Genomic DNA, 14,195 nt, shown 5'->3' with positions numbered 1-14,195 from the left:
TTCTTAATTCAATCACATAATCTAGAAGATAACTAGTGATAAATAATAACGTTCATCTTCTATTTTTACCGTTGTAAAACTAAAACATACTGTGTTTTATATCATTGATATAATCGGATCGTTGATAAGTATCAGGCCTCGGCCCAGTCTGAGTAAGAAAGAAGAAGATACAGGAGGAAAAAGTAGAGAGAGAGACGTGTCACTTCGCTTCCTCTCTTCCAAATCGAATTTTGTGCTCTGGATAAAAAAACCATAATTCCATTGCTCTCTCTGTTTCTGTAGTAGATTCTAGGCCCTCGAGCTTACCTGAAGATGGACATCGAACAGAAGCAGGCGGAAATAATCGATCTATTCGTTAAACGAGCTTCTGTATCCAAAGGCGATACTCTTGCATCTATCCTACGAGAAGCTACTTCGCATCCTTCGCTTTTTGCCTTCTCAGAGATTTTGCTTCTGCCTTATGTTGCCGAGGTCCTCTCGACCTAGCATCTTTCATAGGCGGTACGGTTTGATTCTGGAGTCATCTAGCTTTAAATACTGGAAGTGGATTAGACATATTTCTCAATGTTTGCTATTGCTCTAGTCCTTTTTTAGTTCACTCATTGGTTTGGACTTTGGATCAACAAGCTCAAACGCTAATGATTTCGTTTTTGTTTATTTCCACATGCCTTGGAAAGTGGTGTTGTTTATATCTGTGATTATATTTAACTTTTCTGTTTGGTGTTGCGGAGCTCAGTTGTTAATTTTCAAACCTCTGCGTTTTATAATTGCATGTTCACATTGTTCGGTTTCTCAAGCTTCTCTGCATGCAGCTTAAAGGAACCACTAATTCTGTATACCTGGATCTGGATGTACTACGGTTATTCGCACATGGCACCTGGAGTGATTACAAATGTATGACTGGAAGCTTTACTCTTCCATTTCGTTTTTCATATATATATATAGTTAAAGGATTTGGTTGTTGTTTATTTTTCCTACTGTCTTACGTGTTATGTTTTGTTTGGATGATATACTTTCACTGCGTCTTCTTATTTCCTTATTTCCTGACGCTCTAGGTAACACTGGCTGTATTCCCCAATTGGTTCCTGATCAGCTTCTTAAGCTGAAGCAGCTCACTGTCCTTACTCTCGCGGAGATAAACAAGGTATATCTTCTTTGTCTGTTGGTGGTTGACCACTATGATTTGTTCTTTCTTTCTAGTTTTTGTTGATTTCGATCTATTTTTCTGGACTCTTGATATGTAGTTAAATTATATATAATGTCCTTACGATATGTTCTTATTTTTCAGGTATTGCCTTATGATTTACTGATGCCCGAGTTAGATATCAAAAACGTACGTGAGCTCGAAGATTTTCTTATCAATGAATGCATGTATTTGTTTTTGAGTAAAGCTTTTCTGGACTAAAGCTTTTCTTTTTGAGTAATAACTGTATTTGTTTGTGATACAAAATCTGAAGTTGCACAGACAAGTGAAGTGTGACAATGGAGAAATGTGTAAATATACGGTGCTGACTTTTAAAATTTTTGCAGGGTATAGTTAGAGGTAAACTCGATCAGTTGAAAAGATGCTTTGAGGTACTTGCTTTTTCTCACATTCCAATTGTATGATCGTTGTGCTTTTCGTTAGATCTACCAGCACCTCTTGAACCAGTTTTTTTTTTCTTGCAAACATCCAAGTTCAGTTTGCAGCTGGTAGAGGTCTAAGGCCTGGACAGCTTAGGAATATGATTCACAAACTGGAAAATTGGTAGCTTCGTTAATCTATATCATCTCTTCTGCTTTGGACCCATGCTCTTCTATACTTATATGTTATTTGAGGAACTTAGTTAAACTTGTTACATATCATTACCCTTCTATTGAGATTTTATGTGAGAGACCTTCTCATGAACGAGTTTTTGTTGTCTCAATGTTGGAGTCAGTTTATATGTGTGTGCACATAATTGATTTTTATGTTGAGTACATCAGAAGACCTGCTGGTTTCGATTCAAGATAAGATAAAAGGGCTGACAATATGAGTGAAGCAGTCAATAGAAATCGAAAGGACGTAGAAGTGAAAAAGTCTCTTTCCATGAAGGTACTGGTAAATTGTGGCTGATTGTTCTTTCATTGTTGATTGTTAACATGTTTGGAGTTAGCTATTTTTGCTAAAATTTACCATAGAGAATTGGTATGTTATACACAGCCAACAATGACATTGGTAGTCAGTTATATGTTTTGCAATATTTAGTCAGTTATTGTGTTTTGGAATGGGATGATTGCTCCCTTAACGAAACTAGAATCATGTGCTTTCACGAAACAAAATAATCCTAGTTGTAGAACCAAATAAATATTCGTAGTCTTTCCCAAGAGAGCAGCCAGTAGTTAACATTTGGTAAAAGTAGGTGATGATAATTGAAAATGAAGACTGTTATGAATTGAACAATGGGAGATAGTTTTCTATGTTGTCTTACTTACATTGTGGCAGTAGTTGCACACTGTGGGCCGGCCGACCTTGAATTCAGAGGGCAGGAAGAGATATTTGGTGAACCAAGTGGGGTGATGGACTACGAAGAGGAGCGAAGCAGGCCCAAGAGGTAGGTAACGATGTTACATTCTCCAGATCTCAGATAAGATTTCTTCATTGATTAGGTAGAAAACCATCCGGAAAAGACATGAAGTACGATTTGGTTGAGATAAGAATCATGGAACTAATAATGTTGTACTGCAGGAGGAGGCATCCGGTGCCATGAAACAAGGTGGGAGAGATGGATGTGGCATGGGTTCTCTACTCTACTTGCTGAGATAGAGTGAGCTGGTGATAAATGATATACAATTATGCGGGAGCAATGTAAAAAGCCCTTTTAAAAGCGAGAAGATATATATAAAGGGGGGAATGAATGAATACACACGACTCCTCGTTAGTTTTAAAATATTATTGGAGGAGAGCTTGATAAGCAGTTGCTGGGAATCAGTCACGTTTTACTCGATGTTCTTCTCTCTATATATATATACTGCAAAATATGGACATACAAAGGAATCTTGAACCGATTCAATAATTACTCGTTTCTTTACACGCAGCACGAAGGAGCTTATTACATTCTTACTACTAGTATAAGCTAGCTTATCCCAACATAGATAAGGTAAGGCTGAGATGTTTTTAAAATACTAGAGTAATTGATTTTCATGGAGTCTAGTGATCATTGTCTTTCAGGTATCTTCAATCTTGTATCTAAGAGCATGGACATCGCCGTTAATATCACAAGTCCTACACATTACATTATTTAAAAATAAATCAAATATGCATAATAATAGAAGAAACGTTCTTACAAAAGGGACGAAATACGTCCGTCCTTCCGGCCACGTGTACATTGTTGATTGGTTTATGGATAAGTGAAGGAAAATTTGTTTTTGGGGTCGATTCGTGTATTCCTTTTTCTCTTTTTCTCAGAGTCTGCCATTATTAAAAAAAAAATCATTTTTCTTTTATTGGATAAAAATAAAATAGCAAATGTTATAAAAGCATGTATTATACTCCATAATATGATTGTGGAAGATGAACGACATACACACAGTCTCCCAAATGTTTCTGAATTTCAACACAGAGAAGATGTTAATCAAACATATACCATTGGTACCGCCGGTGTGGATTCAAATATCGGCACAACGATTACTTGTTGAACAAGAGTTTGGGATAGACAATCCCATGAACAATTAAAAAAGATTTGATTGAGCATATTTGGAGTACTTTTGGACATCTTCCAGATAATGAATATTAAGTTCCAAATTTCTAAAAATTCAATAAAATATTTTTTTCTTTGTATGTTTTATGTTTTATGTTTTTAATGTCTTTATCGTATGTTTTATGTTTTTTCATGTTTTTGTAACTTTGTAATTTTTCAATTTTTCCAATCTTAATATGTTATATATTAATCCAATATTTCAAATGTTTTTACTTATAAGTTAAAATAAAAGAATTTAAAAAATTGATTTTTTTTAACGTGGGACAAAATACGTAGGACACCAATGCTCGTACATACAAATTAAACATTTGTCCCTTCATCAAAAAATTATTAAAATAACAATGGGACCTAAATCTAAGTCTTACCAATGCCCATGCTCTAATAAATGTATCTATTCTAATCGCTTTCCTGTTGTTTCATTTCAAGCCTGTGTTAGATAATGAATGTACATATAGCATCGCTAAAGAGTGGTTACCTGGTCCTTATCGGGCCTTATGTTTGGCCCAATACTTCTACATTTAGATTCTGATTACCGCCGGGTTATTGGATAGATCCGGATCCGGGTGATTTCATCGTCTCGATCTAATCAGTCGTTTTGTCTCCCACCCAACCTTCAACTCTCATTTCAAGTTTTCCATGGGAGGCCACGAAGGTTCCAGCAACCACCTCTCCTCCGCCACATGGTTCTCTCATTTCTGTGCTTCAGCTCGCCGATATAAATTATTGGCTCCTCCGTCATCGCAAACTGCCACCTCCCCCGACTCTCTGCTTCGTCGCCTCGGCCTTTTCGACCTCATTTTGTTGGGCGTCGGCGCTTCCATAGGCGCCGGTGTATTCGTCGTTACCGGAACCGTCGCTCGTGATGCTGGACCTGGTCAGTCGAATGAATATTTTTCTCATCATCCCCTTCGATTCCTTGAGAATCGCTTAGTGCTTAACTTTAACTACACTTCCGATTGATTATTACTGTTGCCTTAGGAGTCACGATCAGCTTCTTGCTAGCTGGAGCATCGTGTGTGTTGAACGCTCTCTGTTATGCTGAACTTGCATCTCGTTTCCCTGCTGTTGTTGGTGGAGCTTACATGTACTCGTATTCAGCTTTCAATGAGATCACAGCTTTTCTCGTTTTCGTACAACTCATGCTTGATTATCATATTGGCGCCGCTAGTATCTCCCGTAGTTTGGGAAGCTATGCAGTTGCTCTTCTTGAGCTTTTTCCAGCTTTCAAGGGCTCTATTCCTCTCTGGATGGGAAGCGGCAAGGAGCTGTTAGGAGGAGTTCTCTCTTTAAATATTTTGGCTCCCATTTTACTTGCTCTCTTGACCCTCCTTTTATGCCAGGGTGTGCGGGAATCTTCCGCTGTCAACTCCTTTATGACTGCTACCAAGGTAAACTTGTCTCCTTAAACTATTCTTATTATACCGTACATCACGGAAACTCATCTTGAATGTATTGGTTCTTCTGTAGGTCGTGATTGTTCTCGTTGTGATTTGTGCTGGTGTTTTTGAAATTGATGTAGCAAATTGGTCTCCTTTCGCGCCTAATGGTTTTAAAGCAGTTCTGACTGGTGCTACTGTAGTGTTCTTTTCATATGTTGGATTCGACGCAGTTGCTAATTCTGCTGAAGAATCAAAGAACCCCCAGGTCTGCCCATATCTTTGTTTAAAGTATTTACTATCTACACAGTTTCTTATATCTGTTAAATTCCTGTTCAGCGTGATCTGCCAATCGGAATTATGGGGAGCCTTCTGGTTTGTATCTCGCTGTATATTGGCGTATGTTTAGTGCTCACCGGGATGGTCCCTTTTAGCCTCCTCAGTGAAGATGCTCCTTTAGCTGAAGCCTTTTCATCAAAGGGTATGAAGTTCGTCTCAGTCTTAATCAGTATTGGTGCTGTTGCTGGACTCACGACTACTCTGCTTGTTGGTCTTTATGTACAGGTGAAACAAATATATATGTACCTGGATTTCTTTTGTAATTTCCTTTTAGTATGCTCATGCGAACCAAGGTATCCCTGAGTAATCATATGATAGTTCGGATAAACAGTCCAGGTTATATCTGGGACTTGGAAGGGATGGTCTATTGCCTTCAATCTTTTCCAGAATACACCCAACTCTTCATACACCTCTTCATTCTCAAATCTGGTGTGGCGTTGTAGCTGGCGTTTTAGCTGGCATATTTAATGTACATAGTCTTTCCCATATTCTGTCCGTTGGTACATTGGTACGTCATGGTCTTAATTTTCTGAATCCCTCAGTTTTCTAATTGATACTTATACTTTCCAGTTTAACATTATTTTCGGTGTTCCATTGTTTCAGACTGGGTATTCAGTTGTTGCGGCTTGTGTTGTGGCTTTGAGACTGAATGATAAAAAAGAAAGAGAGTCGTCCAATAGATGGACATCAAGTTGGCAGGAAGGTGTCATTTGCCTTGTTATAATTGCATGCAGTGGTTTTGGTGCTGGCATACTATACCGTTTCAGTGCTTCAGTTATATTTATTCTCCTCTCTGTTGCTGTGGCAGTTGTTGCTTCAGCAGTTCTTCATTATCGCAAAGTAAGTAGCCTTAAGTATAATCGCTAACACTCTTCTTAATTCCATAGCGCCAAAAAGAAGGGTTACTAATGTTAAAGTTCTAGATACTTAGTCCTTTAGTGATACATCATAAAATAGAGATGACCAGTAGCATGTTCTGGCACTTAGAACTCCACAGTGATACGTTGAAAGTGTTACGAATATTTCTATTTAGCTATTTAGGAAATTATTCAGGATTACTAATTTCTTATTTACTTTTCTCATAGGGTTTTAGGAATAGATTTTATTGTATATAGAGACAAGCTAGTGCTTTGGAGGTTCCTATCGGGTTTGGCAGATGGAAGAGAAATTAGTTCTCTTTGGGATTTGGTTTTCTTGTTCTTGTCTTTTATATCTTAATAAAGAGGCTGTTGAGTTTTAATTCTGGTTCGTGACTCTTGTTCTCTAAAGAAAGGTCTGTGAATGTTGAAGTAACTTTGCTTTCTTGGTTTAGAGGAGAAATTTGTTAACATCAATTTGGAAATTACACGAGGATGTAGTTGACATGTACCCGCATGGTTTCTCTACAAACAGGCAAATGCCTTCCTATTAGTGCTTCATGTTAACCCGTCAGCTTTTTGCTTCCAGGCTTATGCTCAGTCTCTGGGTTCTGGGTTTACCTGTCCTGGTGTGCCCATAGTGCCATGCGTATGCATTTTCTTCAATATCTTCTTATTTGCTCAGGTACACGCTTAGAACTTAATTTAGACTAAGCCCACATACCATACAATTTAACTTTGATCTCTTTACCACGTTGCAGTTGCATTATGAAGCATGGATAAGATTTGTTGTTGTCAATGTGCTTGCAACTACTGTTTATGCCTTGTATGGGCAGTACCACGCAGATACAAGCACTCTGGTTTATCAGAGGGCACCTGTAACTGAAAGCGACTCTTGCTAATGCTACATTATAGTAATGTTGCTTAAACGGTGCAAGCCATTTGTTTAGTGTAGATAGCAAGTTTCTGTGTTGCAAGACACATACATATTCTGTTTGAGTGTAAGGATTGAATGGGATGAGGAATATAGATACTAATATTGTACATAAAACTTATATAAAAGTATGGTCCTGCATTTCAACTGAAGCCTTGAGAATGGCTGAAAATGACTTTTGTGCTTTCTTTCCTTTCCCATTTCAAACCTGAGAGAATCAGACCAATATGCCTCTAGGAAATCATTCTGGTCTCTATCTCCCTGATGCAGAGGCTCAGTAAGCAGCTACTCTGGTTACACGATGATGCAATCAGAGTTGTGTGTTACAGGCTCATAGCCTAGCCGATATAACTAACTGCTCCTGCTGGCATGATCCGTGGACTCCAATCAGTCCTGATATGTAATGGGGGAACTTAGAATTATGGTGCTTCTCTGACTGTCGCTCACAAAGCAGAAAATCTCCTCTGCTTCCTCACTACTCTTAGTTCTCAGGCCAGCAAGCTAAATTTGTTTGGCACCAACCCTCAGGTGAAATCCGAGAGCGTTTCCGTTCCTATGGTAGCTGAAACCTGCTTCAGTTACAGCTTCCTCACGGTTCATCAAACAAGTGACAATATGTATTCGATATGAAGAGAATGTAACGCATGTCTGCTTCGGAAACAAGCCTCAGCTGCCAAAGTCTAATTTAAGCATCTTGATAGAGGAATCCTTAATCACCGGTTTGTAGATGGACACAGTCACTTCGTTTAAGAGTTTCCTAACTCACGGGACTCGTTGCTTCAAGCACAGTTTTCTCATTTTAATTTTATGCACTGTAAAAGATTCTTCCTTGTTAACAAAATTTTGAAGTTTTTTATTTATTTAGCCAGAAGTACAAAACTTTTAGTGTTCAGTGACAGCATTCCGTTAGAGAGGTAAACTACGTGCCGTTTAGGCCAACGCAAACGTCAACCAGTTCCTTTTTAAAATGGTTAAACGACGGTTGAGTTTTCCCCTCTCTCTCTCTTTCTTTCTGTCGCATCATCAGAAGAGGAGAGGGGAATCTCTGATCAGAGAGAGTAAAAGAGAGATAGAGAGAGAGAGAGAGAGAGAGAGAGAGAGAGAAGCAATGGCAGAATTTGTTGAGGCTGATAACGCAGAGGCAATAATCGCGAGGATTGAAACTAAATCGCGGAAGATTGAAAGCTTACTGAAGCAGTAATATACCTTGGACTTTGGAGTTAACCTGCCCTAAAGTTTTCCCCTTTGTTTCTCAGATGACCTTCAGTGGTGTTTGTCTGTGCAGGTACAAACATGTTGAAGCTTTGAAAACGGCTCTTGAAGGATCGCCTCCGAAAACTCGCGATGAACGTTGCAAGGTCTCTGTTTCCTCTGCCTAATTAACCTTCTTTCTTGTGATTTGTATACCTGAGCCAAACATATCTCATTCATTCGTTGCAGTCGGCTAATTGGATAGTTGTACACAGAGCTTTAATGGCCATAAAAGATATCGACGGAATGCTGAATGCTCTCGATGCCGAGTATTACGATATCCTCATGAAGTAAGAACTCTAAACATCTTTTCTTGCATAGATGTATATATTAAGTCTTGACCCTAAATGTTGTGATAGAGGAGGTAGTGTCATACACGAGAAAGTAAAGTTTGTATGAATGGGGAACCCATTGGAATGTCAGGCTGCTCTTTGATAGAATGTTACTTTTGCCTGATGCTATTTTTGTTTATTTTGTTGAATGGTGTGGAACAGGTACTTGTACAGAGGCCTTTCTACTGGTGACCGACCCACGTGTGATCAGTGCTTGAAGATCCACGAGAAACTCACTGAGAGAGCTGGTCTGGGTTGCATTCTCCGCTGTCTTACTGATACTATAAACACCGTTTGATTTTATCCATGATTGTATCAGCGCCACTAATGTATACTTGATTCATCATGATATATGCATTCTCCTTGAGGAAGCATGTTTCATTTTCGTGTTTTTAGTAATTCGCAAAAGGATATTAATCAAGCCTCAGATTTGAATATGGCTTAAACCCCTAGACAGCCTGAAGAGGATCATAAACATTGAGCATTTTTCAAATTAGCAAACTGATTCTTGCTCCTGACATTCCTATAACTCATGTGTAACACAATTCTTTCCTTTGTCGAACACCCAACTAAAACAATCTTACCCGTTTATGAATGTTTTCCGGAATAAACTGAACCATAAATAAGGAGTGTCTAGGCGGGCAAATAAGACTCCAGCATCAATTTGGCTGGGGAAGGTGTAAGAATCTCTACGATCAGGTACGTGTATTTCCACTCATTCTCTGCCTTGTCTTTAAACATCTCCGTGTACACTTTCCCCGCTCCTTGAGGCCCACGGATGTAGAAGTTTACCTGAAGTATATTCATTTTTTTTTATATGTTAAACCTGCAATTTCTCTATTCTGTTTCCTCAATTTTGTTCTCAATTTATATAGCAAGACTGCAAGATTGACTCCAAGGACAGAAGGGTATTCTACAATGAATTACCTCAACATGCTCAACTCCATCTTCATCTGTAAATACTCTGTTGGGTATACGTTGACGAGCAGCTCGGTTTCTGGTTTCTTGTCCGTAGCCTTTGATGGGGGATCCAATCCTAACCCTCACCTAGTTAACAAGACAATCTCAGCATTAACAAAGATGCTTTCATTTATTAATGCACCACCCTTCCGTTCTGTTCAATCTCTGGAGTTACTTTCCCATTACCTGGCCATCATCTTGAATTCTCTTCAGGGCTTTGTCAAAGATCTTGTACCTAGAATACAGGATGGTGTCTTTAGATTACCCCAAATCCTAGTGTCCGAGCACATAAATGAAACAAGTGTTCTGAAGTCTCACTCTTTTGGTTGAAATATGAGCTCTTTAAACACAGCGTACCCCGCAGCTCCAGCAATCCCAAGCCCAGCAAGAATAACAAGACTGTAGGAAGCACCTTCTGTAAAGGTCACCGGCTTCTCAGGGATGTGGTATGTAGGAGAATCAAATGGGTCCTCCGTAGTCGTCACCTCTTTCTTCGCCTGTAAAACAATTTCCAAAGAGTTGTTATTCTGGCACTAATGTTTTAGACGCTGTTCATATCGGATTAGGTGAGATAAGTTGCATTGTGATAAGTGGCGAACACAGAACACATACATTAAGTAGAAACATGTACGTAACAAAACACAAAAATAAAGATTCTTATGAACACCTTGTTCTGCTGATTCCCAGAGTCTTTAGAAGTCCTAGATGCAAAAGATCTAGTAAGGTAGGATGAGTTTATCTTCTTTGGACAGGTTTGCGTACATATACTTATTTGGGGGTTTCGGAAGCGAACCAATAGTCCTGAAAACAGATCATTGTCAGAAGAAAAAAACTACACAAGCCTGGGATTTGAAGTTTAATTACACATCATTGTTGCTGACCATTAACTTCAGTTGATTCCTGCATAGAGAAACGATGAGAGCTATTAAACTAACAATGTAACATAAATGCCCAAAAGGGTGTAAGCAGCAAATAAAATGTTTGTGTGTACCAGACACGTTAGAACCGAATCAGAAGTGGTATGCCTGGATGCTCTTCTTTGTAAAACGCTTATCAACTGCATCGGAAGGGAGATACAATAATTAAAGGGAAGAAGACGTTTTGAAAGAAAGTAGAAACAGTCTCTTATCTCGGCAGGAGAGTATGAATAGGGCTAGTATTGCAAAGAAATGAACAAGGGGGGTCAAATGTTGTGAATCCCACTACTCATAAAGATCAAGGTGTGTATTCTTGTCAATAGAGAGATTCAATTCAAACAGTAGTAAGAAATCAGTCATTGAAAAAACAACCTCAGACCAAAGTGCAAATATTGGAAACTTGGACTAAGTCGAGCTATGTAGAATCTGCAAGTCAAGTTCCTTATTTTATTCTCTTTCAATATACTAACAACAATCCATGACTATTGGGAAAGAACTAAACAGCTTTGAATGAAAGAGATTAGCCATTCTAGCAACGATGCTGGATAAAAGAAAAATGCCAAGGGAGAGAGAAACCGATTTTGGGATTCGAGAGGAAGGTTGTGAAGCGGAGGAAAACGAAGCCAGCTTCGATTTTGATTGGCGGCCGATGGCTATCGCTGATCTCCTTAGAAGGCTCATCATCATCTCTGCGTGCCAAAATTGGAGGAGGAAGAATGAAACTTGAAGCTTCTTTGCAAGTGGAGACGACGAGCGAGCGAGTTTGATGAGCAAGGCGAAGCCGACTTCTGAGTTCTGAGTTCTTCTGGGGTTTTAATATCGTAGACACGTGACAAAGAAGTGCGCACGTGCACGCTCTTATTGGGCTTGGTCTGAAAACACAATGTTTCCATTCCCTCGAACCAAACGGGCTTAGTTTTTTAAAGCCCATTGATACATCTCTCATTCTTACTCGCAACCTCAACCATGCGAATTGCTATGTGCAAACATGGCGCTCGCGCTCTCGGCAAGTCCTCCTCCTCCTCCTCCACTCCGCAGTCGTCGTGGCGCTTTTCGGACAAGCTGTTCGATCTTCGCGAATCCAGCACAGCGAGCCAAGCGGAGCCTGCTGGAGCTGATCTCCGACGAGGATCGAGGTCTGAGAACCCAGAAAGACGCCACGAAGCGAGATGCTATCGTGAATGCCATCGAATCCATGGCGGTCATCGGCCGCAGTTCCATCACCACAGGCGACTCTTTATCTGCCACGTGGCGGCTCCTTTGGACGACGGAGAAGGAACAGCTCTTCATCATAGAAAAGGCGGGATTGTTTGGGACGACCGCCGGAGACATTTTGCAGGTGATCGATGTGAAGAAACGGATCCTCAACAACGTCATCACTTTCCCGCCGGACGGAGTGTTCTTCGTACGCTCTGATATCCAAATCGCTTCCCCGCAGAGAGTCAATTTCAGGTTCAAATCACTTCAAAAACAGAGTGTGTAGCCTAACCTCTAGCCTCTAGATTAACTGGATTGCATTTTGATATTCAGATTCAATAGCGCAGTGTTAAGAGGGAAGAACTGGGAGCTCCCACTGCCACCATTTGGGAAAGGCTGGTGAGTTGTCTATTTACTAAAACAACGAGTTTCGAATGCTATATAAGATAAAGAGAAAGAGTTTGGGTTTGGTTCCACAGGTTTGAGAATGTGTATATGGACGGTGATATCAGAGTGGCCAAGGACATCAGAGGAGACTACTTAATAGTTGATCGTGCTCCTTATGGCTGGAAAGAATGAATGATGTTTGTATATTTAGCTAAGCTTTGTTTCTTGTGTATTACTAATAAACCATTCTCCATCTCTTTCAAAACTCATCTTCCTTTTACTTATTGGGTTGGGTCTCAAATAGATGAAGCAGGAATATAGGGAGGAATAGGGAGGATCACCCGAAGTGTGACGCTTGAGTTTATTTTGGGTTATTGTCTGTGTTTGTTACAAACACACCACCCACACTTTCCATGCCCTTTTTCCACGAGTTAAAAAGGCCATCACTAATCCCTTGTGTATTGTTTTATTGTGAAACTGGAAAAGATGTTGGCGTCCGCAAGGTTAGAGAAACGAAAGGAAATAGGCAAAAGCTCAAGGCGGACTGCAAATCAGGGGAAGGCAACAGTGCTTGCTCTAGGTAAGGCCTTCCCGAGCAATGTTGTTTCCCAGGAGAATCTCGTGGAGGAGTATCTCCGTGAAATCAATTGTGATGACCTGTCTATCAGAGACAAGCTGCAACACTTGTGTAACTTCATCATTCCCTCTACTTTTTTGTCAACCTTTTCCTTTGACCACTTGTGCAAAGATGAGCATGTATGTGTGACTTGGTGATGTTAGGTAAAACCACAACTGTGAAGACACGCTACACAGTCATGTCTCGGGAGACCCTGCACAAATATCCTGAGCTTGCAACCGAGGGTTCCCCAACTATCAAACAGAGGCTTGAGATTGCAAACGAGGCGGTTGTACAGATGGCATATGAAGCGAGCTTGGTTTGCATCAAGGAATGGGGAAGGGCGGTGCAAGATATAACTCATCTTGTCTATGTTTCTTCCAGTGAGTTCCGTTTACCCGGGGGTGACCTCTACCTCTCGGCACAGCTGGGCCTTAGCAACGAGGTTCAGAGAGTGATGCTGTATTTTCTGGGATGCTACGGAGGTGTGAGTGGGCTGCGTGTGGCCAAAGACATTGCTGAGAACAACCCAGGGAGCCGGGTGCTGCTCACCACATCTGAGACTACGGTTCTGGGATTCCGGCCGCCTAACAAAGCTCGCCCTTACGACTTAGTCGGGGCTGCACTCTTTGGAGACGGAGCAGCTGCCCTGATCATCGGAGCAGACCCTACAGAGTCGGAATCTCCTTTCGTGGAGCTGCACTGTGCTATGCAGCAGTTCCTGCCTGGAACACATGGGGTGATCGACGGACGGCTCTCAGAAGAGGGCATAAGCTTCAAGCTAGGAAGAGACCTCCCTCAGAAGATCGAAGACAATGTCGAGGAGTTCTGCAAGAAGCTAGTTGCAGAGGCTGGCTCTGGCTCTGGGTCGTTGGAGTTGAATGACCTTTTCTGGGCAGTTCACCCAGGTGGACCAGCCATCCTGAGCGGGCTGGAGACAAAGCTGAAGCTGAAGCCGGAAAAACTGGAATGCAGCAGACGGGCGTTAATGGATTATGGGAACGTAAGCAGCAACACCATCTTCTACATAATGGAGAAAGTGAGAGATGAGCTTGAGAAGAAAGGCACAGGGGGAGAAGAGTGGGGTCTGGGCTTAGCTTTCGGACCGGGAATCACTTTCGAAGGCTTTCTCATGAGGAGCCTTTAAATGTCTATGTATGAACCGGACATTTGTAAACAAACAAATAAAACAGTATGAGAGTCGGCACGTTAACTATTCATGAACCGATGCCAACACATACATGATACATGTATATGTGTATGAGCGTATGGCTGCATTATACTTGCATTAGTTTTGTTCTACAATGGGA

General features: G+C 40.7%; 5 protein-coding genes and 1 long non-coding RNA gene across 12 annotated transcripts; 5 read left to right on the top strand and 1 right to left on the bottom strand.

Annotated features, from left to right (window-relative positions):
- The first annotated feature begins 163 nt into the window (after window positions 1-163).
- On the top strand, window positions 164-3,056 carry LOC17881973. Of its 7 annotated transcripts, none has more exons than XR_002833308.1 (8): window positions 164-501; window positions 813-894; window positions 1,056-1,144; window positions 1,289-1,333; window positions 1,531-1,575; window positions 1,683-2,074; window positions 2,468-2,573; window positions 2,708-3,056. It is a non-coding gene; the product is annotated as an uncharacterized LOC17881973 (long non-coding RNA). The 7 variants fall into 7 exon arrangements; XR_002833314.1 differs by having other exon boundaries at window positions 2,465-2,573; XR_002833309.1 differs by having other exon boundaries at window positions 1,678-2,074.
- A 1,280-nt stretch (window positions 3,057-4,336) lies between these two features.
- LOC17884057 (cationic amino acid transporter 9, chloroplastic) lies at window positions 4,337-7,397 on the top strand. The gene is made up of 8 exons (XM_006289917.2): window positions 4,337-4,593; window positions 4,698-5,107; window positions 5,187-5,363; window positions 5,435-5,659; window positions 5,766-5,942; window positions 6,038-6,274; window positions 6,881-6,976; window positions 7,053-7,397. The coding sequence occupies exons 1-8, from the start codon at window positions 4,356-4,358 to the stop codon at window positions 7,191-7,193; spliced, it is 1,701 nt and encodes a 566-aa protein (XP_006289979.1). The 5' UTR covers window positions 4,337-4,355; the 3' UTR covers window positions 7,194-7,397.
- An 853-nt stretch (window positions 7,398-8,250) lies between these two features.
- On the top strand, window positions 8,251-9,199 carry LOC17883920 (actin-related protein 2/3 complex subunit 5A). Its single transcript, XM_006289347.2, has 4 exons — window positions 8,251-8,422; window positions 8,511-8,583; window positions 8,666-8,766; window positions 8,971-9,199. Exons 1-4 carry the CDS (start codon window positions 8,334-8,336, stop codon window positions 9,104-9,106), a joined length of 399 nt encoding a protein of 132 aa, XP_006289409.1. The 5' UTR covers window positions 8,251-8,333; the 3' UTR covers window positions 9,107-9,199.
- Window positions 9,200-9,274: 75 nt separating this feature from the next.
- On the bottom strand, window positions 9,275-11,451 carry LOC17883360 (probable mitochondrial import inner membrane translocase subunit TIM21). Its single transcript, XM_006288352.2, has 8 exons — window positions 11,262-11,451; window positions 10,760-10,825; window positions 10,650-10,668; window positions 10,436-10,569; window positions 10,087-10,265; window positions 9,955-10,003; window positions 9,736-9,855; window positions 9,275-9,600 (listed from the first exon to the last, which is right to left on the bottom strand). Exons 1-8 carry the CDS (start codon window positions 11,370-11,372, stop codon window positions 9,442-9,444), a joined length of 837 nt encoding a protein of 278 aa, XP_006288414.1. The 5' UTR covers window positions 11,373-11,451; the 3' UTR covers window positions 9,275-9,441.
- Window positions 11,452-11,656: 205 nt separating this feature from the next.
- On the top strand, window positions 11,657-12,549 carry LOC17881425 (probable plastid-lipid-associated protein 11, chloroplastic). Its single transcript, XM_006289845.2, has 3 exons — window positions 11,657-12,137; window positions 12,216-12,281; window positions 12,362-12,549. The coding sequence occupies exons 1-3, from the start codon at window positions 11,674-11,676 to the stop codon at window positions 12,459-12,461; spliced, it is 630 nt and encodes a 209-aa protein (XP_006289907.2). The 5' UTR covers window positions 11,657-11,673; the 3' UTR covers window positions 12,462-12,549.
- Window positions 12,550-12,657: 108 nt separating this feature from the next.
- Window positions 12,658-14,132, top strand: LOC17883042 (type III polyketide synthase C). The gene is made up of 2 exons (XM_006290036.2): window positions 12,658-12,957; window positions 13,050-14,132. Exons 1-2 carry the CDS (start codon window positions 12,756-12,758, stop codon window positions 14,030-14,032), a joined length of 1,185 nt encoding a protein of 394 aa, XP_006290098.1. The 5' UTR covers window positions 12,658-12,755; the 3' UTR covers window positions 14,033-14,132.
- The last annotated feature ends 63 nt before the right edge of the window (window positions 14,133-14,195 follow it).

The sequence above is a fragment of the Capsella rubella genome, unplaced genomic scaffold (assembly GCF_000375325.1).
Source record: "Capsella rubella cultivar Monte Gargano unplaced genomic scaffold, Caprub1_0 scaffold_6, whole genome shotgun sequence".
Taxonomy (NCBI): domain Eukaryota; kingdom Viridiplantae; phylum Streptophyta; class Magnoliopsida; order Brassicales; family Brassicaceae; genus Capsella; species Capsella rubella.
Note: the sequence above shows the minus strand (reverse complement) of the source record. Positions and strands in the feature narration are given on the sequence as shown.